At 32.6% G+C, this 23,960-nt stretch overlaps 1 protein-coding gene and 1 long non-coding RNA gene across 11 annotated transcripts; one reads left to right on the top strand and one right to left on the bottom strand.

Moving 5' to 3' along the window:
- Positions 1–45: 45 nt before the first annotated feature.
- On the bottom strand, positions 46–1,048 carry LOC112035368 (uncharacterized). The gene is made up of 2 exons (XM_024068200.2): positions 704–1,048; positions 46–621 (listed from the first exon to the last, which is right to left on the bottom strand). The coding sequence occupies exons 1-2, from the start codon at positions 1,046–1,048 to the stop codon at positions 46–48; spliced, it is 921 nt and encodes a 306-aa protein (XP_023923968.1).
- A 7,008-nt stretch (positions 1,049–8,056) lies between these two features.
- LOC136063315 (uncharacterized) lies at positions 8,057–15,084 on the top strand. 10 transcript variants are annotated; one of them, XR_010624988.1, is made up of 4 exons: positions 8,057–8,557; positions 8,679–11,082; positions 12,175–13,626; positions 13,726–15,084. It is a non-coding gene; the product is annotated as an uncharacterized LOC136063315 (long non-coding RNA). The 10 variants fall into 10 exon arrangements; XR_010624986.1 differs by having other exon boundaries at positions 12,175–13,818; positions 14,741–15,084; XR_010624987.1 differs by having other exon boundaries at positions 12,175–13,818; positions 14,738–15,084.
- The last annotated feature ends 8,876 nt before the right edge of the window (positions 15,085–23,960 follow it).

Genomic DNA, 23,960 nt, shown 5'->3' with positions numbered 1-23,960 from the left:
AATCCATTCCAAAACTAAGGATGGTAAAAAAATCCCTCACTTTTTTTAATTTTTAGGCCTAGACATCAGTGTCAATAAGACACATTTGCGCTCATGATCTGGGCAACCAAAGAACATCTCCTTATATGTTGGATTTTCCATCAAAAATATGTAGGCCTCCGTCTTTGATATTGGATCTAAGTCCAATACGCCCAAAGCTGCATGAACTTCTGCTCCATATGACTTTGAAAAACACTTTGCCATAACCTCAGTCGTCCTATCAATTGCCTTTGATACATTATCGAATGACTGGGAAATTACATTCCCGAGTTCATCATCTTCTGCCAGTCGTCTTTTCTTGCTTTTAGAAGACATTGCATCCTGTGATGACACTCGAGAACGTGCAACATTAATTTCTGGTGACCTCTGATCATCTTCCACTTCAAAGTTCTCCAAAGAAACTTCATTTTGAGATATCAAATTATCAATCTCATCAATAGTGGTCGATGCAGCATACCTAGCACGTTTCTCCTTTGCAGTTTCAGCGTGATCACCTTTTGCTCTATCTTTAGCCCAAAGTTGTGCCATCTTAGAGTAGTTGGGTATAGGTGTTGTCATCCACTTCTTGGCTGCAGGTTTAGACTGTTACAAACCAAGACAAATGGTTAAACAACAGATATAATTATGTAATACAAAATTAAACTAAAAAAAAATGGTAATTTACCGCTATGAGTGGCTCCCAAACTTCTGGTTCAGCTGTCCACATATTTAAAGAATCATTCCATCCAAAACCACTCAATCCATCTTTAAATATGTCATAGCATTCATGAAAATTCTTCTTCAGTGTTTTCTGTCGATTTTTCACCTTATCCTTGTTAATCTCCATGTTAAATTTTTCAATTAACTCTTTCACTATGTCATCGTATGCCTTAGAGGTAAAAGTTCCATTAACTCTACCACCTATGATCACCTGATGTAAAAAAGCATCCACTAAAGCATCATCCATAACACTACTCCATTGTACTTCTTTGCTTGGATCTCCACCATTCTTCTTTGATATCTTACCCATGCTATAATTAATAGAACAAAAAACACATATAAAATATTGTGTAAATATTAATATTAATTATCAAAAGATAGAGAGCAATATCAAAATGAAAAGAGAAATTTGCATAACATTTAGGTCTAAGTAATTGAAACATAGCATAGTCTTAAACGACATGACAACAATAAACCTAAAATCTATCACATTTGGACATAATTTTGCCACATGGCTGATGCTATAGAATCTCTTATAATATCTCCTTGCCTAGCATCCTCATCATCTTCTCTTGGAGTAGGGGCCACACGTTCACGATGAGAATGCAAAACCTCTTCATCAACTTCAGCAATAATACTTTCATCAGGATCGACACCCATTAAATAATTGTGAAGTATGCAACATGCTAAAATGATTTCGTTTTGTGTGTCAACACAATAATTAGGCTCTGTAGTACTTGCTATGATAGGAAATCTCTTTTTAAGTACACCAAATGCTCTTTCAATAGCAGTGCGCAATGATGCATGTCGCAAATTAAACAATTCTTTAGCATTTTCAGGGGGACGAACAGAGTACTCTTTTAAATGATAACGCACTCCCCTATAAGGTGCAATCAGGCGACTTCTATTCATGTATCCCGCATCAACAAGATAATATTTACCTAATCAACAATAACAACCATTAATTATATACTACAAATTTTTTAATTATAAAGAATACACCCTAATACGTATTTGAATTAAATTTACCTTGTGGAATTTTCAAGTTATCGTTTCTAGTTAAAGCACTCTTTATTATTCTTGAATCTGAAGCAGTTCCTTCCCAACCCGGTAATACATATGTGAATTTTAAATCAAATGAGCATGCCGCCAACACATTTTGTGTTGTGTAACCTTTCCTACCCCGATATCTTGGTGCATCCTCATTAGACACTTTGACACGAACATGTGTTCCATCAAGTGCCCCAATACAATCCTGAGATTAACATTATCTCTCAAAAACATTTACCTTAAAATATATTTGTACTAAACTACTATCAAATATAAGTTATATGCATGATACATTTACCTTAAAATATGGGTTGAACCTACTACTTTGTAGTATTTCAAGTGGCACTTGGGTTCCGTCAGGTTGTCGAAGGAATTGATCCTCTAACATAATTATTGATCTTAACACCTTATGAAAATGGCGACTAATGGTCTCACGGGAACGACAAAAAAAGAAGGACATTGTACGATGCGTTTGATTATGTGCTAGCATGTGAAGAAACTTGCCAACTTGCTCTTCAACCGTGGCATGCTGTGTGTCTTGAAGATCACCATCTCTCCGTAAAATGTCACACAAACCTTGAAAAGCTTGTGGACCCATGCGTATAACATCATAGCATTTTTCACTATTCCTAAGTCGAGACATTATTTCATCACGAACTTTCTGTCTTTCTATGGTTGACTGTGTAGGAATGTGGGGAACACGCCTTCTTTTTAGTCGTTGCCTTTGATGGATAATGTAACACAAATAACGGCATGCAGCATGAACCAAGGCTAGTTTTCGCATAAAGTCCGAAAAAATTATGGTCTTAAGTACCTCATCATTCAAATCCATCTATGTACAAAAAATAGTTATGTTATCAGTCCAACTTAAAAAATTATGGGCACATGTTCTAAAAAAAATAGTTACGTTATTAGTCTAACTAATTATAAGTTTAGATTTAGCTGGAGCTGCCTCTAACCGAGTCAGGGTTCAAAGTCAAAAAAGGATGTAAAGTATACGCTTAATTAAATGGAGGGCTCTAAGAGAAAGTTGCTAGTTTCATACCTAACTAATATTATTTTTTATAACAAATTGAGAAACTCTAATTAAATAATTATTACACCACATATAGGACTTCTTGTGCCTTTTGTTGAATTCATCATATTATATTTTCTCAATTATGAGTTAGGATTTTAGTTCAATGGGGCAAGGTTACAAGATAATAAATAAATAAATAAATACATAATATACATGTATTTTAGTACATTATTAATACAAAATTTGGCGAACTAGACATGATCAGCAGAAGGCCAATGCCAACAAGCATTTGTATTCTTACAACGTAGAACAATCACTTATATATATAAGTGATTGTTCTACGTTGTAAGAATGTTGGCATTTGTATTCTTACAACGTAGAACAATCACTTATATATATAAGTGTTCTACGTTGTAAGAATGTTGGCATTTGTATTCTTACAACGTGGAACAATCACTTATATATATAAGTGATTGTTCTACGTTGTAAGAATACAAATGCTTGTTGGCATTGGCCTTAGCATTTGTATTCTTACATTATTAATCTTCGGGGAATTCCCTCATACATCTGTACCAGTATAGTTCACATCCTTTATTTCCTCAACTACGAAGCTATAGCTGACCCAACCTTTCCTGAAGCATCTGCATTATATTAGCTTAAACTAATATAATATATTAGTTTCAACTAAATTCATTAACCTGAGAAAATATCATCTAACAAAAACCCTCTCTGTAGCCCTCACCCTCGCCTAATGAAAAGATGGCTGACTTAAAAAATACTCTGTTTCTTGACCGAAAAACAGAGCATATCTCCTAACATGAAAGGCAAATCCCTCTCTTACTCACTAACATGTTATGCTTATATCTTTATAGGAAGACAAACTAACAAGTGTACAGGCAATAAAACAGTCAAGCCACCATTTGCTTTTCATTACATACTACTAAAACTTACTAGCCTAACTATATATAAGGTGATGCTGGATTTATCAAAGGCTGTGACTTAATTACAAGACTAGTCATCACCATGTTACTCTTTTTAAGTAATGTATCAGTATCACCCTACACAACGAAGAGTACTATAAAAAAAACGTTTCAAACTTCTGGGAGAGCAAGATCAAGTTTAGGAGAAAGAGGGTTCTTTTCAAAATCAAGCAGTTTGTGATCAAATCCAGAAGACAAGTCAACTAATCAACTAATCAATCCAGCATACCGAATACAGGGGAATGAAAGGAAAAAAAAAAAAACGAAACAAAACAATTGAAACAATGAAAGCAAAACAATTGAAACAATTGAAAAACTTTTTAATAGTAAATAAATCAATGAAATCAAAACAGTTGAAAAACTCACAGTTGGGATTTGCAGCAACGTGAGAAAGGAGCGGCAAAGAGAGAGCAAAAATATTGGTACGGCTGGTTGTGATTAGCAGCAGCGTGAGAAAGGAGCGGCAAAGTGAGAGCAAAAATATTGGTATGGCTGGCTGAGAATAAAGAGGGCTAAGATTCAAGGGGTAGTTTAGGGATTTCAATAAAAATTTCATTAAACCTAAATCCATTCCCTCCTATTCCTCCCAATTTGGGGGGAACAAAAATTTGAGAATTTGAGGGCTTAGGAGGGAATGAGTATTCCCTCTTAACCATTCCATTCTCTCCCACCAAAACTCGCAAACAAGGGAATGGACTTTCCATTCCCTCCGTTAAAACTCCCAAGCAAGAGGAAGGGAAGAATATTCTAAAAATATTCTTTTCTTTCCATTCCATTCCATTCTATTCCCTCCTCCCAAGCGGAGCCTCAGGCAGAGAACGGAGAAGGAGAGAGAGATCGAGAGATCAAAAACTGCAGTTTGCAATCAAGAATGAAAAGATGTCTCTCACTTCCTGTCAGATTTTCTACCATCACCGTAAGCCCCCACTTGTTACTCGACTATCAGAATTGCTACTGGTAAGTTTTGTTTCAAATTTAAAAATTAAGGGTTTTGGGTTTTTATTTGGAGAATCAATTAGGTGTTAATTATGATTTAGATTGGTATTTTGGGTCAGATTTGGTTTTGATTAAGGGATACAAAGATAGAGGAACCAAAGTGATACTGCGATACAGAGAAAGGGAAGGAGAAAAAAAAAAGTTTGTGGCACAGTGGAGATTCGACTAAAACTGAAAGGTTAAGAAGGATTGCCCAAACTTTCTTTTGTTGGATTTATATTTTGGGTTAGAATTTGTCACTTAATGTATTTGGGTAAAGGTATTGCCGAGATTCAAGGAATTTTCTTTTGCTAAAACGTTGTTTGGTTGTCATCCTATGTGAATTTGTTCTTTTCTTCATCTTCTTATTTCAATTTCATTCTCTGCATTGTAATTGGTTTTATTTATTTATTTATTATCATTTGTTTATTAATTCCTTTTGATTTTGGTATTTTTTTCTTCAAATTTTCGTATCTACTGGTTTGGGCGTCAATGTTAACTTTCTAGGTTGACGAATATTCCAAATTGGGTTGAGTGTTGCACGCCAACTGTTTGATTTGTATTGCCTTTTCTATTTTGATTGTTGTTTGGGATGTACAATTGTATTCTTTTGTTTTTCTATTTGTCTCCAGGGGACAAGAACGGGGCACCCCAAAACTCTATCAAATGTTTGTTTCTACCTTTAAATTTTTCTTTCTACATACAAAAATCGTGACATGTGTTCTGGGATATTATTTAAATATTCAGAAATCTATGTCCCATTCAATGTTCATATAAACGAAAATGAAAGGATGAATGCCCAATGAGTATTATCTCCCCTTTTTCTTTCTTTTAGTTTAGCCTTTTCATCATCCCTATCAATTGTTACTGCTGTTCTAACACTCCTTCAAATTCCGTTGCAACCCTCCAGTTATGGGTTCTTTATATATATATATATATATATTTTTTTTTTTTCATATTATTTTTGTGAAACAAAACAATTGAAACAATGAAAGCAAAACAATTGAAACAATTGAAAAACTTTTTAATAGTAAATAAATCAATGAAATCAAAACAGTTGAAAAACTCACAGTTGGGATTAGCAGCAACGTGAGAAAGGAGCGGCAAAGAGAGAGCAAAAATATTGGTACGGCTGGTTGTGATTAGTAGCAGCTTGAGAAAGGAGCGGCAAAGTGAGAGCAAAAATATTGGTACGGCTGGCTGAGAATAAAGAGGGCTAAGTTTCAAGGGGTAGTTTAGGGATTTCAATAAAAATTTCATTAAACCTAAATCCATTCCCTCCTATTCCTCCCAATTTGGGGGGAACAAAAATTTGAGAATTTGAGGGCTTAGGAGGGAATGAGTATTCCCTCTTAACCATTCTATTCCCTCCCATCAAAACTCGCAAACAAGGGAATGGACTTTCCATTCCCTCCGTTAAAACTCTCAAGCAAGAGGAAGGGAAGAATATTCTAAAAATATTCTTTTCTTTCCATTCCATTCCATTCTATTCCCTCCTCCCAAGCGGAGCCTAGGAAAAGTGTATTGAGTTGGACTTCCTACTCAAAAGAATTAAAATCTCAATGGAGTTAAATATGTCAGTGGCCCAGACTCTAGAGAGCTTCTAGGAGTGGTGTAACTTGCACAAATGGGCTAGGTTATAATTGTCATTGTGATGAACAAAGTCGTGTTAAAACCAGACTCTGAAATAGGCCACCTCAGCTGGATTCAACCCAAGTTTGCTTCATCCCATATTTGATGCGACATATAACAGATTCCCAAACGCACCAAACGGTCCACCCTTGGGCCTTCTATGAAACAGCCCCAAAGCCCAGCAATCCCACCAACGAAATGCACAACCCCGCTCCCAGTCCCAGCAAAGTCAATTGCACATGAGCTGAACCTTAATAACAACTCCATGATCGACCCCAGTACATGGAAACAGATTTAAGATTGAAAAATGAGATTATAAAGTAATTTTTATAAAAAAAATGTAATTAAATCAATCTTATATATTATATATAGGTTGTAAGTAACATTGTTAAGAATATACTATCACAGTTTACATTATTAGCAGTACAAGTACTACTTATTCATCGTTTTCCCTCAATATATATATATATATATATATATTTAAAAAAATTAGACAAGTTAAACAAAATCTCAATGTAAACTGATTAACTCACTAGTGATGGAAAATACAAGGTAAACAATTTACTCTCTATAAGTTTGGAGTTGTTATTTTAGTTCATTAAGTTTAAATTTTGTCATTGTCTACTAACTTTGATAATTCTTTTCATTTTAGTCTTTCCATTTATTAAAATTTGAATTTTTTATTTATTAAAACTCTAAAAACAGCGCTGTTTTAAATCATTTTTAAATGTTACAAACGCAAAACGATATCCTTTAAGAGAATTAATAACATTTTGTTAAATGGCAATGAACAGAAGAACTAAAAATGACAATATTTGTCAAAATTAATGGACTAGAATGGCAAAATTTAAACTTAATAGACTAAAATGATAATTCACCAAATTTATAGGTGTAAATTGTACTTTTGTCAAAATATAACTAATTAGACCCACATGGGAAAAAATAAAAATAAAAATAAAAATTTTATTTTATTTAACAACTTTGCTCTTACCACCGTATAATTCCAAGTAATCACTAATCACATTCCTCAATTTTAAAGTTTGTATTTCTCCTTTCCATTATTTAAGTAATCTTCGATTATGATACTAAAAGTTGTAACTTGTACCAATTAGCAAGTACCTAGGTTAGGATGATATGATTGAAATTGAAGTTACTCCACGCAGTTGCAACTAGTGCCGGATTTTAGTAATCCATATCAGGGTTATGACAATATAATATAAAGTCCCAAAATAATCAAGCTTCGTATTATACAATTTTCATTCTTCATCATGCCCACTTTTGCTTAGGTCCTCCTTTTTTAATTGAAAGATTGTTGATGAACATGATCATTGACTTATAGGCTATAAATCCATATGATTAACAAAACCAAAGTCCACCCCTTTTGGGTCCAACACTTAAATGGTACTTGTTATGCCTGTGGATCAAGAAACAGTGTCGTTGGGAATAAATCCTTAGAATGTTTGTATTTTTACATGTCTAAATTGTTCAATCTAAATTTATATCTAATCTAATCTAATCTAATACTGTATATAATAGCAGAAACTTTAAGGAAGTGCTGTCACGCTAGGAAAAAAATCCCCTTAAAATTCTGCCACATATAAGTTAAAAAGCGATCAATTATATTGTTTCATGATGCTAAAACACCGTTTAAAAGCTTCTCAATAAAAAAAAAAAATAATAATAATAATAAAAAATTAACTGGTTAAAATTAGATTTACAGGCGATGAAATAGGGAGAGGTGATGAGGACACGAAGAACGAAGCAGAGAAAGAGAGAGGCGATGAAATAGATAGAGGATGAGGCTGGGACACGGAGAAAGAAACAGAGGAAGAGGCAGAACAGACGACGTCACTAGGAATTTATTTCTGGGCTTTGTATCAAATTCTAACTGAATTGTTATTAGGAATTTTCAGTTTCTAGGTTTTGTTCCTTTGCTTTCATGAATTTCAATTTCATATTTTGTTTTGTTTTGATTTTTTTTTTTTTTTTTGGCTTGCTATCCGGGTCATTAGAGAATAAGAAGGGTTATTAGATAAGAAGAGAAAGGCAGTGGAGCAAACTCAGGTCAAGAAGAGAGAAGGTTTTTATGGTGATTGTTGGACTGTTGGCGTTTTACATGCCCAACAACGATGCTTATATGATCTTCTATGTGGCTTTTCGATTGGTATAACGTGGACTAAATTTTTTTTTTTTTTTACAAGATCAATTTTTTTCCTATCGTTTCTCAATTCTCCTCAAACTATTCGAAGATTGCTTCTTAATTCTGATTTTCGTTTTGGTTTTAGTTGAGTGGAGCCATGAAGGCAAGCGGATATAGAAGATGTCCATGAGGCCAAACGTAAGAGAGAGTTTGAGACACAAGCAGCATGGCAAGCATTGGAGTTTTGTTGCCCATCCAAAGAGATTTACTGTAAGTCATTATTTTAGGTGTTGTCTAAAATATCAATCCACTCTCTGTTTGGTTTCCCATAAGCACGAAAGTTCAGAAAACGAAAAGTTAAAGTTACTTTTCCTACGTACTAAAGCTGGAATTAATATGGTTGCTTGGAGTTTAAAGTTTTTGTTTTGATTTTTAATTTTTTTTGGGTATAGTTTGCCTTTTTGGCTTTTATTTTATTTTATGATTGTAATTGGACTATTGTTGATGAGTTTACGTGTATAATTACGGATGATAACAAACATTATGGCATGGGAATTTAGGTTAGATTGGTTTTTAATATTAGTTATCTGTGTTAGATTTGGTTTTCTTTTGGATGGGTTCAATTTGTTTTGAGTATATGTCTTCGCTCTAAAGAGAAATCTCTGGAGATCTTCATGGATTGATTTGGTGCTGAAGAACATGGATTTATGTTGCCAAAAAAAATAAATCTCTGTCATTTCATTTATGGTGTTTTTAATTTTTTGTTGAAATATTTTCCCCTCTTTATATTTCCGTTTCTCATGTTTCTTTTCTACCATTTTTGTCAAGTTTTTTCAGTACATATTTTTCTAAAATTAAAGTTTTTCTTGGGTTATGATATAAAGGCCATGTAGTTCTCATATCACAATGATTGGGTCAATTTTATTTTAAATTGTATTTCGTTAGTACACTTTGTAATGTTAGAGAATGAGGTTTGTCAGATTTGATCAACAAGGCTAATATTGCAAACTTTGCATCTGAATAGGATTTCCGTTTCTTCTTTAATATGTCAAATATTTGAGCTTTGAGTCCCAATATCTATTTATCTATTTTTTGTTTAATGATGCGCTCTACCTGTTTGTTAAAAGAATTTACTCAATAAAATTTTCAGAAATTGTTGTTTCCTATGAGGCATGAGATTATAGGAACTATTTTTGAAGTACCTTTTACTCTTTTGCTATGGAAATGTTGTTTTAAATTTTAATGCATTGTTCTTTCTTATTTATCCATTAATATGAATTTAGTTTCTTGCTCTTTTCCTTTTGATGCATCTTAATTTGTGATAATAATATCTTGCTATCTTGGAGGGTTAGTCATGTTGTGCACGTGTGTTCCACTAGATTCACCAAGTACATTCTCATGTTTGTAGGATTTCAATTTTTTCTTTTTTTGTTCAGAATTTTAAAAATCGTTCACTGGGTGAATTCCTAAATGTTGCTCAATGTCATTTTGTCTTTGTAAGGGCATCAAAAATCAAACAAAGAGGTACTTAAGAAGATTTTTGACATTGGGAGAAAGATAGAAAGAATTCAGGTAATTTCAAATGTAGGTAATTCACATTGACAGAATTAGAAATTTCTTTTTTATTCATTGCACCTTACAGCTTTCTCAAACTTTCATGATGCAGTAATTTGAATTATTATAATTTAGGCATCTATAAATTTGAATTTGGCAATCAATACTCTTCAATTTTATTCTAATATTGATATTATTTAGATTGATTAGTGTTAGGATATGAGCATTTTTTAGGTGAAATGGGTTATCCAGTTTTAATTTTGCTCATCTTTGCTTTCTAAATTACAAATGTTGAATTATCAAGTCTGAATTGGTACTAATTTCTCTCTAAGGGTATTGAATAACTTTGACTGGCCCTGTGATTTTATTTAGCACTTTGAAAACTTGAATAATTTTACACAAAGTATCGCCAAAGTACAGACCTGTGATTTCATAGTACTTTGGAAAACTGTAGTATTATGCAACTTCCTAATTTTGCTATTTTAGAGGGGTCATTTTTCTTATTTTACAGTTTTACTTGGCACTTTGTTTTTTTTAAAGGTCAAAAGTGGTCCTCAAATGCATAGATAGTGTTGATACTATTGGATTAAAATGGGGCAAACATTTTGTGCAATGATTGCATAAGTCATGGGGCTTTGACAAAGTGATCCTCTCTTCTTTAAGATTTTTTTTTTTTCCTTTTTTTAATGCATATTTTTTAAATTATAACTTGGTGTTGTTTGATTATAATTTTTAAGAAATTTCAGAAAAATAAATTCCGTGCATTGATTGCTGAGGCACATATCATTTTCTACCAAAAAATCTTATTTCATATCGAATTATCAAGTCTGAATTGGTAGGAAATTTGACATGCATGTTAAGAATATAAGAACATGCAATCCAGTGGTTACATGTTCTTTCACGTTGCAAGCTAGCCTCCTCTCTTTCGTTCAGATTCTCCTTCTCATGCTCTTTCAGCCTTTAAGTGCAACTAAAGCCAGCCTTCCAAACCCAAGGTAAGAATTCCGATTTTCTCTTCAATTGAAAATCTACCTACCCAATTATTACTTCCTATATACGGTTCTCTCTCCACTTCAATTGTTCATGGAATTTTGTTTATGGTTGTGGGTGATCAGCTTTGGTGTTTTGGGTTGCTGTGGCTAAATGGTTGGCCTTTGGTTTGCGGCATTTAAAGGGTTTTTTTTTTTTTTTTTTCTTTCTTTAGGTTTTGGCTATTTAAGGTGGAAAATTTATTTTTCCATCTTGGTTTTGAAGAAAATTGGGGTTTGGATAGTTTGGGTTGTTGTCTTTGACCAATTAATGAAATAGCTACTGCTGTATGGGAAGTATAGGTATTAGGTTCCTTTCTACTTTGAAGGCCTTGATTTGGGGATTTTGAATTTGATCTTAATATTGATGATAATGTGTGGTCTTGATAAAAATAAAAAAAAAAAAAACACACACACATTAATATTGATGAATGTCAACTTTGGTGTTAGTTTGCATCTTGGTTCTTTTACAAAAAGGCCATCAATTTTGGTTTGTTTACTTCTGTTTACTCTTGACTCTTAGAAGTCCTCAGCCACATGGTAAGGTTGTTTTTGCTCACTTGGTAGGGACGTAAACCTATTTGCTACTTTACGTATAGAAGATTTTGAGAAAAAGCGAAGCCCAATGTAGTAGTAGAAGTAGGCGAATTGTTAACATGTTGTTACTACTTTTCGAACATGAATAATTCATTACAATGGAGAGTTCACTTTTTGAATTCTTACAATTATATAGTTCATGTAAAATTAGAAAGCTTTTTTTTATGTATAAACTATACTTTCATAAGAATTTTGCCTATGCATTGCATGGGTTAGTGACTATTATTTCTTTGTTGATTGGTTATTTGCTAATAGTACCCTAGAAAAGGAGGGGGAAAGGATTTTTTTAGTGAGGCCTGCCAAAATAAGCTCAAAAAGCTAGGTGTTTTGGGCTTGCCAAACACACTTGTGCAAAAGTTTTATTCACTATATATGTAATTTAGCCATGAGCTATAGATGTAACCATGCATGTTGAAGTTATAAGGTAGTCATATTTAATTTGCTTGCCTTTTCTTTTATCAGGGAGGATTTGATATGATCTACAGTGGAAAGACAAGATTGAAACTCCAGAGCAGTTAAGATTTTTTATTTTTTATTATATATATATATATATATATATATAAATTTTGTCTGGCTTATTTATTGACTTTCTACCAAGTTTCTATGCGCTAAGACTAACTACTTGCAATTGGATATGATTTTCAGTTTAAGCAAGCTGAAGAAACAGCATTGAAACTAGATTTGGACTAGCATTAATATGTTGTTACTTATGCAATGAGCCACATCAAGTGCAGTTTCTACTCATTATAATGTCTATCAATATTGTATGCTTTGTTTGACAGCTCAGGTTGTGTTGCAAAGATGTTTGTACCATAAAATAGTTCATTTCCTAGCCTTTGTATTGATTAATAACAGCAACTAGATAAATGTGTGGCCTAGCAAAATGTCACATGTTGAAGTTATCATTTCTTTAAACTTTAAAGTTCACCTGTTAAGGCCATATGGAGCAGTTGTAAGTTATTAATGAAAATAGAATATGGACGCCCTAATATAGGTGAGTGAGTAATGGGGGATAATTTGTCATAGACAATGGGAATTAAATTGTGAGAACCATGATTGGGGCTAGGGGGTTTGGTGTCATGGTGAAGAATAAGTTAATTATTTAATTTTTTGGTTATCTTATTTTCATTAGAAAGCAATAGGATATTTTCATGACAGCTGAACGAGCTCCCTTTTCAATATTAATTGTTTAGTAATCAGTACCCATCAAGCTTTATACTCAACAGCAAAAATTCAATTCCTTAATTCAAAGATTAGTGTTATTCTATAAAAATTTAATTCCTAATATATTTGAATTATCATTGTAAATATGAGACTTTTTTTTTTCTTCGTTTGTTTGTCTGTGGATTTAATTTAAGTTTATGGGTTGAGCTTTTATTTGTAATTTAAGTTTCATTGATATTTTTTTATTTAGTAATTTAATATTTCATATCAAAAATAGGAATTTTTTAGATTGGAATTTAATGTACAACCAAAGAGGAAGAAATAAAGAATTTTTTAAAATTTCATATTCCACAATGAATAAGAATTAAAGTATCCAGCGCATTGCGCGGGTTATATGCTAGTATTACTAAAAGATGAAGCATAGCATTTAATGTTGCTACACTCATATTGAGCCACGTCAGCAGCCATGTCATTCTCATCTTATTTTTTGAATTTTGTAATTCAATTTTAAAATAGTTTTACCAATTTTAAAATACTAATAAAATTAAAATTATTTTCAGCCCTATCTCTACTTTAAAGTCCACTCCTTATACATTTAAATCCACTATAAAGCCCAAGCCAACACACAAAGTCTTTTTAACTTACTCCCTTTGTCAAACCTTATTGCTTTTCACGGTTACAACTTATGCTATTCCCTTCTATTACACGGATTCAAATTCCTGTCTCTCACGTTTTGTTTTATTGTTTCAGGTTTAGTTCCTTCCCCTTCCCTACCTTTTGATTATCACGGTTTCAACTTTTATTCTACTGTTTCACTCACGGTTTCATCTTTCTATTCTACGGTTTCAGCTTTTGTTTTGGCTTTTAATGGCAGCATTTCTGTCTTCCTTCTTCTCCTCACATCTATATAAATACTGATGTAAGCTGGGTGGTTCAATTGAGGTATCCCTACATCCCAATTTCTTTTGTACTCTATTCTTTTGCTTGATGATTTTTTTTCCCTTTCTACCTTTGTTTCTGCCTATTTCTTGCTGTGGTGTGGATGGTTGTTAGGATGTTGAATTTGTTACTATTGGGTTATTTAATTGGAGCACTGCTTTTTTGGGTAATGTTTGTTTGGAGTTGTTTTGGGAATTTTTAGGTTGGGAAAACCCAAAAATAGTGTGACAATCATGTAGCAAAGCAAAGTTGACAAAAGCTCAAGGTGTGACAATTTGTGACAATCACGTTGCCTTCTCTTTGTTCACAGATTTAAATCTGTCACCTTTTAGTTAATGAGACAAAAGCTTATCAAATGGCTGTCCTATGTATGTGTCAAATGGGGGAGTTTTTGTGCAGTGGCTTTGCTGATAAGAGTATTGGTATATGGAAAAGAGAGGCTTATGGTAAGCTTAGTAAAGTTGGAGTCATAAGTGGCCATGAAGGCCCAGTCAAATGCTTGCAAGCATCACCGGGTAATTTTGGTAGTGGGTTCTTGCTCTATAGTGGAAGCCTTGATAGTTTTTTGTCCACTAATTTTTTTTCTAATTATTGTGCATTGGGTTATTCTTATTGTTGATTTTCCAAGTTTAAGAAGTCCACGATAGGTTAGTACTAGAGAAATCTGAAAATTATTCATACGGTTTTGTTAATTAGCATATAACATTCACAAGTAGCATAAATAGACCATCACTTGGCACCAAAAGTTAATTAGCAATATGGATGGTACTGGAACCCAATTATTGAGCTCCGGTACCAAACATGGTGGTTGGATCACCTTCCCATTCATCATTGGCAACCTCTCTCTCTCTCTCTCTCTCTCTCTCTCTAACACACAAAATTTGTTTGGATCAATATATTTCTTATTTCTATTTATATAAAGCAGGGGCGCTGGCAGGCTTCACACTTGGAGGCAAGGGATGGATATCGAACCTAATCGTATATCTGATTCAGGTGTTCAATTTGAAAAACATAAATGCTGCTTAGATTTCAAACATAGTGAGTGGTAGCACCAATTTGCTTCCGGTCATTGGAGCAATTGTTGCTAACTCTTTCTTTGGTACTTTCTCTGTTGCTGTAGTTTCTGCCTTTATCTCTTTGCTGGTAATACTCTTTACAGTGTTGCAACTTGCAAGATGCACAATGTGTGTGTGTAGTTTGCTTGCTAGACTCTCTGTTGTGCGTTTATCTCGAGTTATATTTAATTTTTCAATATAATTGATTGATCGATATTTTTCTCTCGAGTGTGATTAGTTTATGTTCATTGTGTGTTTGTAAAGTTTATTATTTGGTAAATGTAAAAATTGATCGTCTTCTATATATCTTTTCCAAGTAATGAAGTAGTGATTTAACTTCAATATTCTTTTACTTTCCAAGAACAATATTGAATAACACGAACTTATCACTATGTTTCTATTGGCAAAAGATATACTTTTTTTGAAGATGATGAATTTGGCTGCAACTCTGAAAATAATTTATATTGTTTGACTCAAATAAAAAATATTAATATTTTACATAGACATAGTAGTGACGGTTGTAGTAGTGAGGGCAATACTGATGGTATTGGTGATTGTGGTGTCCTTAGAGGTGGTGATGATGGAGGTGTTGCAGATGGTATGATGGTTTTGGCTATAGGCCCGCTTGAGACAATGATGGTGGGGTTATAAAAATTAATAGGATTGGAGTGGTTGATGTAAAAGCCTTTATTTTCATTTCCATTTACGATTAAATACTCAATTTATAAATTTGAGTAGTTAATCAATTTTATCTATATATAAATAAATTATTTTTAATCAATTTTCAAAAATTGAAAAAAAAAAAAAAAAAAAAGTCATCCAAAGGAACCTGTATCTTACACTTCAATCAATTTTCAAAAATTGAAAAAAAAAAAAAAAAAAAAGTCATCCAAAGGAACCTGTATCTTACACTTCTATGTAACAGATATAAGTGTTTTGCAGATAGAATTTCAGTGTTCAGGAGGGTGTGATATGGAACTTTTCGGCTATAAGATATATTCTATTCTCATTCTGCTTTGTATTTTCTAATGACATTACCTCCATTTTCATTTTGTAATTGGTTGTAACCATTGGTGCAAGTTGTGACTTGAGATTGGTTAGCCTAAAAGTGAAACCAACTGGATTATCTTTAGATGGTTTGTTTGGTTCTCAGCTAAACACATGAACCAATAAAGGATAGTTTATTTTTGGGTTGTAGGAGCTGGATTATGTGACCCAAACAATGAACCAAACATGTATAAACCTAGGTATGGCAATGAAGTGGGTTACATGGGTCACTTCTTTGTTCAATCTTTCTTTAATTGTTTTTGGTCCCAAGACCTCTTTCTCTCTTTCATGTACCTTCATTATTCATCTGTAAGAGATTATCATACCTTCTCTTTCCCCACATTATACTTAATTAAATTTCGAAAGTGACGGGCTTGTGCATCATGTAGGTGATTAGCATTTTGTGTTGGTCTTTTAGTTCCTTTCATCAAATTGTATGTTTTCTTTTCATGTAAAAGAAGGTTTGTTACTTTTTCTCAGTCTTAATTTTACCACATTATTGGACTAAGTTGGTAGTATGACACAAAATTATAGCAGTTTGGAGCAATAGGTTGTCATGAGATACTTGCCCTATCATCTTCTCTTCTTCCACATATAGGTTAGTACCTCCATCACTCCATGTCTTGAGTTATCAGTCATTCACTTATTTGTCCTGTATTACATTTAAGATACAATTCGTGCTGCAAAATATGTATTTGCATTTAACTTTAGTATTAATTTTTATTCGTTGTCTTGTAATTTTTATTAATTTTTACAAGACATTGGTTGTATGGAAGATAAACTACAGTCCAGTCCAACGAAATTCTGGCTGCACATACTAATAAATAAATTAAAATTTTGTATTATTTTTATTACAACTAATATATATTTTGCATTTTGGAGAACTGTGTGAGTATGGTTTCTATGATAGGTTACTTTCCCTATATCAGTATATTGTCTTCGAAGGAAATCGAGTACTTACCTTAAACTTGACTTTAACGTAGTCCACTTCAGAGATGTATTCACAAAAATAGTATGCTTAAATGGCCATAAATATTTGGAGTCAAAACGTTTGCATCACCTTTGTGATTGTGGGATTAGAGTTTTCACTTTGTTGTTTGTCTCCACTTCTATCAAGTGTTCTGCGTTAGTACAGATTGGTACCCACGGTAATTGGATTAAAGTTTAGGATTTTTTGTCTATCAGTCCTATGTAGCCATATGTCTCCATCAAAGTCCCTCAAACGGTGCCTTGAGCAGTAAACTATCTGTCTTAGTCATTTTTAGCCTTGAGATGTATCCCAAATTATTTATTGAGTTGTTTGGAAAATTCTTTGGATCGTTTGTGATATTTTTTCCTAATGGGCACATCCTAAACTAGTGTAGGTGCGATATTTTCCTCAAATTGAGAAGTTTTAATTAACTGCAAACTTTTTTTAAATCTATGCCTCTTATGTAATGTCACTACTATTTAAGCACGATTAGCTAAGGAAAAAGAAATCAACATTGAGATCAGTCTTTAGGACATTTTTCAGCAACCATGTCAACGCCTTAGAACATGGTTAATTAATTATTTCATGAATGTAGCCTTATATACCTCATTAAGTTCAATAATTTAGATGATTCTCAAAATAAGTTCAGTAATTTAGTCTTCTTGTGAGGTCCATTCTATGAAATGAAAAAAATAAGGGCTATGGTTAAGAGCTTGCCAAATTGAAATGAAAAAATAATAGTTGTATCCTTTCCGCGTCTAATTCCAAGACCAATACCTCCTATCATCATGAATCCTACAATATATTGGTCATACATATATAATGCAGCATAAGTAGTAATACATTGAAAAATATTCCAAATGACAACACAATCATAAAAAAAAAAAAAAAAAAATATATCACACACAACGCGCAGGTCTGCGACTTTCTTTTCTTTTTTCTTTTTTATGAGAAACCAGACCCGAGGGTCAAAGACATAAATTGAAAGAAGGAAACTGAAATAGAGAAAACAAATTACAACGCATCACGTGCAACAAGAGGAGCTATATGCTCAGGAATGGAATCAAACCAAACATGTAGCTCATCACCAGACTTACACTGTCTAGCAAGATAATGGGTAACAGAGTTACCTGCCCGTTTTACATGAGAAAATTTACATACACAAAAATCTGCAGCAAGAATTAAAACTTCACTCAGCACCTGACCATGCTCTGGATGCGTTGAGTCTTTCCTATGAATGGCCTTTACTATGACTTCGACATCCCCCTCAAATACACAATCTAAGAGACAAAGCTCCTTAGCAAAAACCATAGCTCGTCTACATGCTAAAGCTTCGTCTATATTTCCTTTTTATTTCCAATTTTCCTATGATTTTTTTTACATTCACTTATTTTTAAAATATTTACACTTTCTTTAACCCTTCTTCTTCCCTTACCTTTTTATCTCCCCACTACCGTCTACTTTAATATTGCTATTCATTTTTCCCTTCATCTTCCTTTATTTGTCTCTTCTTATCTCTTCTCTCTTACTATAAATTTGTCACTCTTTTCCATTCTTTGCATAGTTTTCTCTCACAAAAGGGTTTTTCTCTCTCTCTCTCTCTCTCTCTCTCTCTCTCTCTCTCTCATTGTTTTGGAGGATTTTCATTTTTTATTGCATCTCTGCTTTAGGTTGATAAATTTTTGTATTTTTAAGAATTCTAACTTAGGTTGCTGCGATTTAGTTTTGTGTTTTAAGTTATTATTATTATTATTATTATTTTGCTCTTTGATTGTTAAATTTTATCCAATTACATTATAAAAAATTAAAGATAGTAGATAAAAATAAAATAGTATTCCATTACATAGCATAATTTGGATAATTTAGTGTTTATTGTTATATCTTTTAATTTTTCTTATTTTTTTCTTCTCTTATATTCCACTCAATATTGAAATTCAACCACATCCTCCTTATCATTAAATTATTTATATTTTCTCTCTCTTTTTGTTTTAAAAAATAAAATAAAAATGTAATATTTTACTTAAATTCAAATAAAAGAAATATGTGCTCATCAAATTGTACTCATTTTTTTTAACATTTACACTTTTTCCAACCTTTCTCCTTCTCTTTCCTTTTATCTTCCTTTGTTTTGTTTCTTTTTATTATCATCCTCTTAATATAAATTTGTCATTCACTCTTCCATTCTTTACATAATTTTCTCTTACAAAAAAGTGGTTATTTCTCACTCTTTCTCCCTCAATTTTTTGGTAGATTTTTATTTTTATTTTTCTTGCATCTCTATTTTAGCTTGATAAAGTTTTGTATTCTTTAGAACTCTATTTTGGTTGATGGGATTTAGTTTTGTGTTTTAAGTTTTTTTTTTTTAATGACTTTGATTGTTAAATATTATCATATTGCATTATAAATAATTAAAAAATAGTATTGTAGGGACTAAGTTTGAGCACTTCTACTGTTGAGTAAGTGAACTCAAGCCCAGCTAGTCCAATACAATGAATTTGTAGAGAGCGGGTTTAAGAACTAGGCCCTAGCAAGCGGATAATGCCCAACGCAGTGTTTTCCACCATCAAACACCGGAGAACTGAAACCATCCTCAAGAATCCGTCCTTGGCCCAGTCCGAGGAGTTTAGTAGTCGCTCTTCTTCCATGGGGATCCCTCCCCCCTTCTCAATATGTTTCTCCCCCTTTATATAATACTCCTTCAACGATCCTTTTCCTCCACTTGTTGATCATCCATGCCTCCCCCTAACAACCCATCCCATTAGCCACTTTACCAGACCTCCTATGAGTCGCAGTAACCGAGGAGGCCCTGCCCAGGGGTCATTTCCTCATTAATGCGGCCAGAACATTGGTTGTGCGTATTTAATGTGGAGGTGACAGTTCATCAGGGACTTGCTCCTCCATCATGCTTCCTCAGCTGGCACATTATACTTGTCCCTTCTCTTTAGATGCCCTGGAAGGCTGCTTTAGGTGGCCCGCTACTTCCTAATCCCATAGTCTCGATTTGCCGAGGACAGGGTCGTCCTCAGCAAGGTTCCTGGACAATTTGGACTTTCGCACTTCGTCCTCGGGCGTTTCCTCCTCCTTGGCATGGGCCTTGGGCCTGATGTGAAGTGGGCCGGGAATACCAAATTCTCTGGCCCCACAAGTATATAAGAATGTACTATTATTATATTACATAGAATTATTTGGATAAGTTAGTGTTTATTGTTATGTATTTTTTTTTCTCATATCATTTTATTTAACATTTAAATTCAGCCACATCTCCCATATATATCATTAAATTATTTATATTTCCACTCCTTTATTTTTAAAATTTTAAAATATAATATTTTTCCTAAATTAAATAAATAAAATTGTCCACATTAAGTGGAGTAATGCTAGGGAAACACTCATTCCCACACCCAATGCATCAAAGGAAGAATGAAATACAAAACAAATCAAAGTTAGAAACCCTAAATTAAAAAAAAAGAAAAAAAAAGAAACTAATAATGTAATTTAATGTCATAGAATCATCATCAAATTTTGGAAAACGATAGGTTGCCAATGGAGAGAGAGAGAGAGATGGTACAAAAAAAATCCAATGCAAAGTAATAAAGAGTAGATAAAGAAAAAAAAATCAAACGTCAATTAATAATCGTTGATTGGAAAACAAAGAGGTTGTAAGGAGAAGTAAAAAATAAAATAGAGATTACCGTGTGGAGAACATTAAAAATTTTACAGTGTAGTAACATAAACCGTTAAATTCACTTAAAAAATCAAATCAACAATCAACAATTAAATACAATCGTAGTACAACATTTAAATTTAAAACTAATCAAACTCTAACTATGGAAACCATATTAATCATAACTAAAAAAGAAACGTTCTCTAATAGTGGTAGAAATTACATAAGAAATAAAGTTAGAAAATTTAAAAATCCATTTTTTGACATTTCATTTAACGTTATTTATATAATATATATATATATATATATAATTTTCGTACACTATTACTTTCGAAAATCTAATGAACAATGCTATCTCTCATTTATCGTCTTTGTTATGCAAATCATCAGTTAGTAAATATATGATAATGGTAAGAAGCATTACAAATGAAATCACTAAAAAATATATAAAAAATTAACTAGCCACTATCATTATGGAGTAATAATCTATAATTTTACGCATCTAAAAAAGTGGAATATATAGAGTTTTCTTAAAGGTACGTGTAAAGATTCACTATATATGTGTGTGTGTGTGTAGAAAGGTAAAAAAAAGATATATTTAAGTTTTTATTTACTTAAAAACTAATGAAAAACCAATGGTTAATAACTAAAATTATAGTATTAATAAAATATTTAATGAAACCATCTTAAAAAAATTATCACGTGCAACGTGCGGATATGCGACTAGTTGAAGGTAATAAAGAAAATAGGGAAAAGCTCGGGACTGTCCCATCTATCTTCTTTGTAATCTATTTTAAACCATACTTCATACTAAAGTGGCACTTTTAGTTTGCTTTTGAGGTCCAATTGCCCAAAATTTTGGCAGAGCTCCTCAATGGCGGCTCCTGGATTTTTTATAGGAGTTTCAACAAGAAGATATATCTGGAGTAAAAAGATAAAGTTTGCGCTCTATGAAAATTTCTTATTACAAATTTGTCCATAGTATGTACTAACAAAAGAATAAAAGATAAAATAAAAATTCATTTGATATATTTTTTCTTAATACAATGAATATATCAATTATTTTCATTATGTGAACTTTAATTATTACTACTTAAAATACTTTTATTCATTAGTTTAGGAAAATTATATGTTTATATTGTACTATCAATGTAAGATTTACATTGTAGACTAAACAAATGTATACAATATTGTACAAATTTGCAAAAAATGTACAATACACATTTGTTTAGAGACAATATAAATCTTAAATTGATAGTACAATATAAACTAAGAATTTTCTATTAGTTTATTTCAAATTTATTAGGATCTAAATAGGAATTTTTTTTTTTTTTTCGTGTTTAAAAAGACTTTTTTTTTTTTTTTGGAGAATACTAAGTATTTTTAAAAAGACTATGATATTGTTAAGAATATCATGTTTAAGTTTATTTCAACTAGACTTTAGAAAGTTTTAGGGTCAGAGTGGTCAAAATTTCATTTTAGGAGGATCAAATAAAAAATTAGAAACAAAAAATATTATATTTTATACAAAAAATTGCCAGCTTAAGGGGTTCATTTGAACCCCCTGAACTCTACATAACACCGCCTCTGGAGTTCCTGCGCATTTGACCTTTTCAATTAATGGGATCATTTTGATTTTCAAAATCAAAATATTCATTTGTTTGCCTAAATGCACCTTCACTTTGGAAAAATTTTCTTTTGCTAGGCTTTGCTTATAAATATTTTTTCTTTCATCTCCCCTTATTCCAGCATCTTTGGCCATGCAGCTGAACCCGTTGGTGAAGCACATATTAAACTGACACAAATTATTAAGCAAATATACACCTACGAAAGCCATTTCGCACATTCTGGAAACAATTCAGCTTATTGATAAATCTTAATTCAGCAGAATGACTAGTACTACGCTCCAGATGGTAAATGACAAAGCTCTATACTCGATTTGTAGATACAGTAATGTTGATTGATGAAGCTCAATTCACATATGATAAACACAACAATCTACCATACTAAATGTCATGGAGTTCAAGAAAAAGCAATGTGAGGTAGTCACACGAGTACACGACAAGAAAACTGGGCAATTTGTTTTGTGTCTATGAATACTTATTTCTATGTTTTGATTGCTTGAAAGTTGAAAAGCTGGTTACCAAGTTTATGATTACAGTNTGGGATCATTTTGATTTTCAAAATCAAAATATTCATTTGTTTGCCTAAATGCACCTTCACTTTGGAAAAATTTTCTTTTGCTAGGCTTTGCTTATAAATATTTTTTCTTTCATCTCCCCTTATTCCAGCATCTTTGGCCATGCAGCTGAACCCGTTGGTGAAGCACATATTAAACTGACACAAATTATTAAGCAAATATACACCTACGAAAGCCATTTCGCACATTCTGGAAACAATTCAGCTTATTGATAAATCTTAATTCAGCAGAATGACTAGTACTACGCTCCAGATGGTAAATGACAAAGCTCTATACTCGATTTGTAGATACAGTAATGTTGATTGATGAAGCTCAATTCACATATGATAAACACAACAATCTACCATACTAAATGTCATGGAGTTCAAGAAAAAGCAATGTGAGGTAGTCACACGAGTACACGACAAGAAAACTGGGCAATTTGTTTTGTGTCTATGAATACTTATTTCTATGTTTTGATTGCTTGAAAGTTGAAAAGCTGGTTACCAAGTTTATGATTACAGTGATAGCTTTGTGGCAAAAATGTTGATACATAGGTTGTTAACAATCTCCAATCAGTTGTTTGCTCAAAAGCAAATTGGTGTCATGGCTTTTGAAACCAGTTCTTTATAGTAATGTTTGCTTCACTTCAGTGTGTACCTGCTATCAGATCATCCAAATCTAGATGGCTAATGCAACCAAAATTTAAAAGCAACGTCCTTCCGTGGGAATGACATAAATTTATAATTATTTTATCCAAGGGCTAATAACTGTGTTTCTGAAAAATTGCTGCCTTTGTTAATGTTGACCTCGAAAGATACATGTAACCGTCGTTAACATTTTCAATCGGAGAAAAAAGCTGCTCTTCCATGCTGTGGCTGTGGAGGTGGGGCTGTCACGGCCTGAGAGAAGCAGAAGCCATTCTTACCGATCTTACAACATTTGTTGTGTTGTGATAGAAATCATTTATGCATTACTTGATTAAGTTCATTAGATCTTAATGAAAATATTAATAGAATGCTTGGCGTATCACAAATCTAATGTGTAGAAGGTTGTTGTTCAAATCAAATTTACATTCACATCAAAGCGGGTGATATTCGTAGAAATTCATTTCATACTTCAAAATATAAATTAAAAAAGACGGAGGAGTAAAGGTTCACATAAATGTAGAAGCTTAATGTAAATCAAGGATATTGATCATGAGAACTGGTAATCCTACTATCAGAACAA

The sequence above is a fragment of the Quercus suber genome, unplaced genomic scaffold (assembly GCF_002906115.3).
Source record: "Quercus suber isolate HL8 unplaced genomic scaffold, Cork oak 2.0 scaffold_510, whole genome shotgun sequence".
In the NCBI taxonomy this organism is placed as follows: Eukaryota; Viridiplantae; Streptophyta; class Magnoliopsida; order Fagales; family Fagaceae; genus Quercus; species Quercus suber.
The sequence above is the reverse complement of the archived record's forward strand: the minus strand, read 5'-3'. Positions and strand labels throughout refer to the sequence as shown.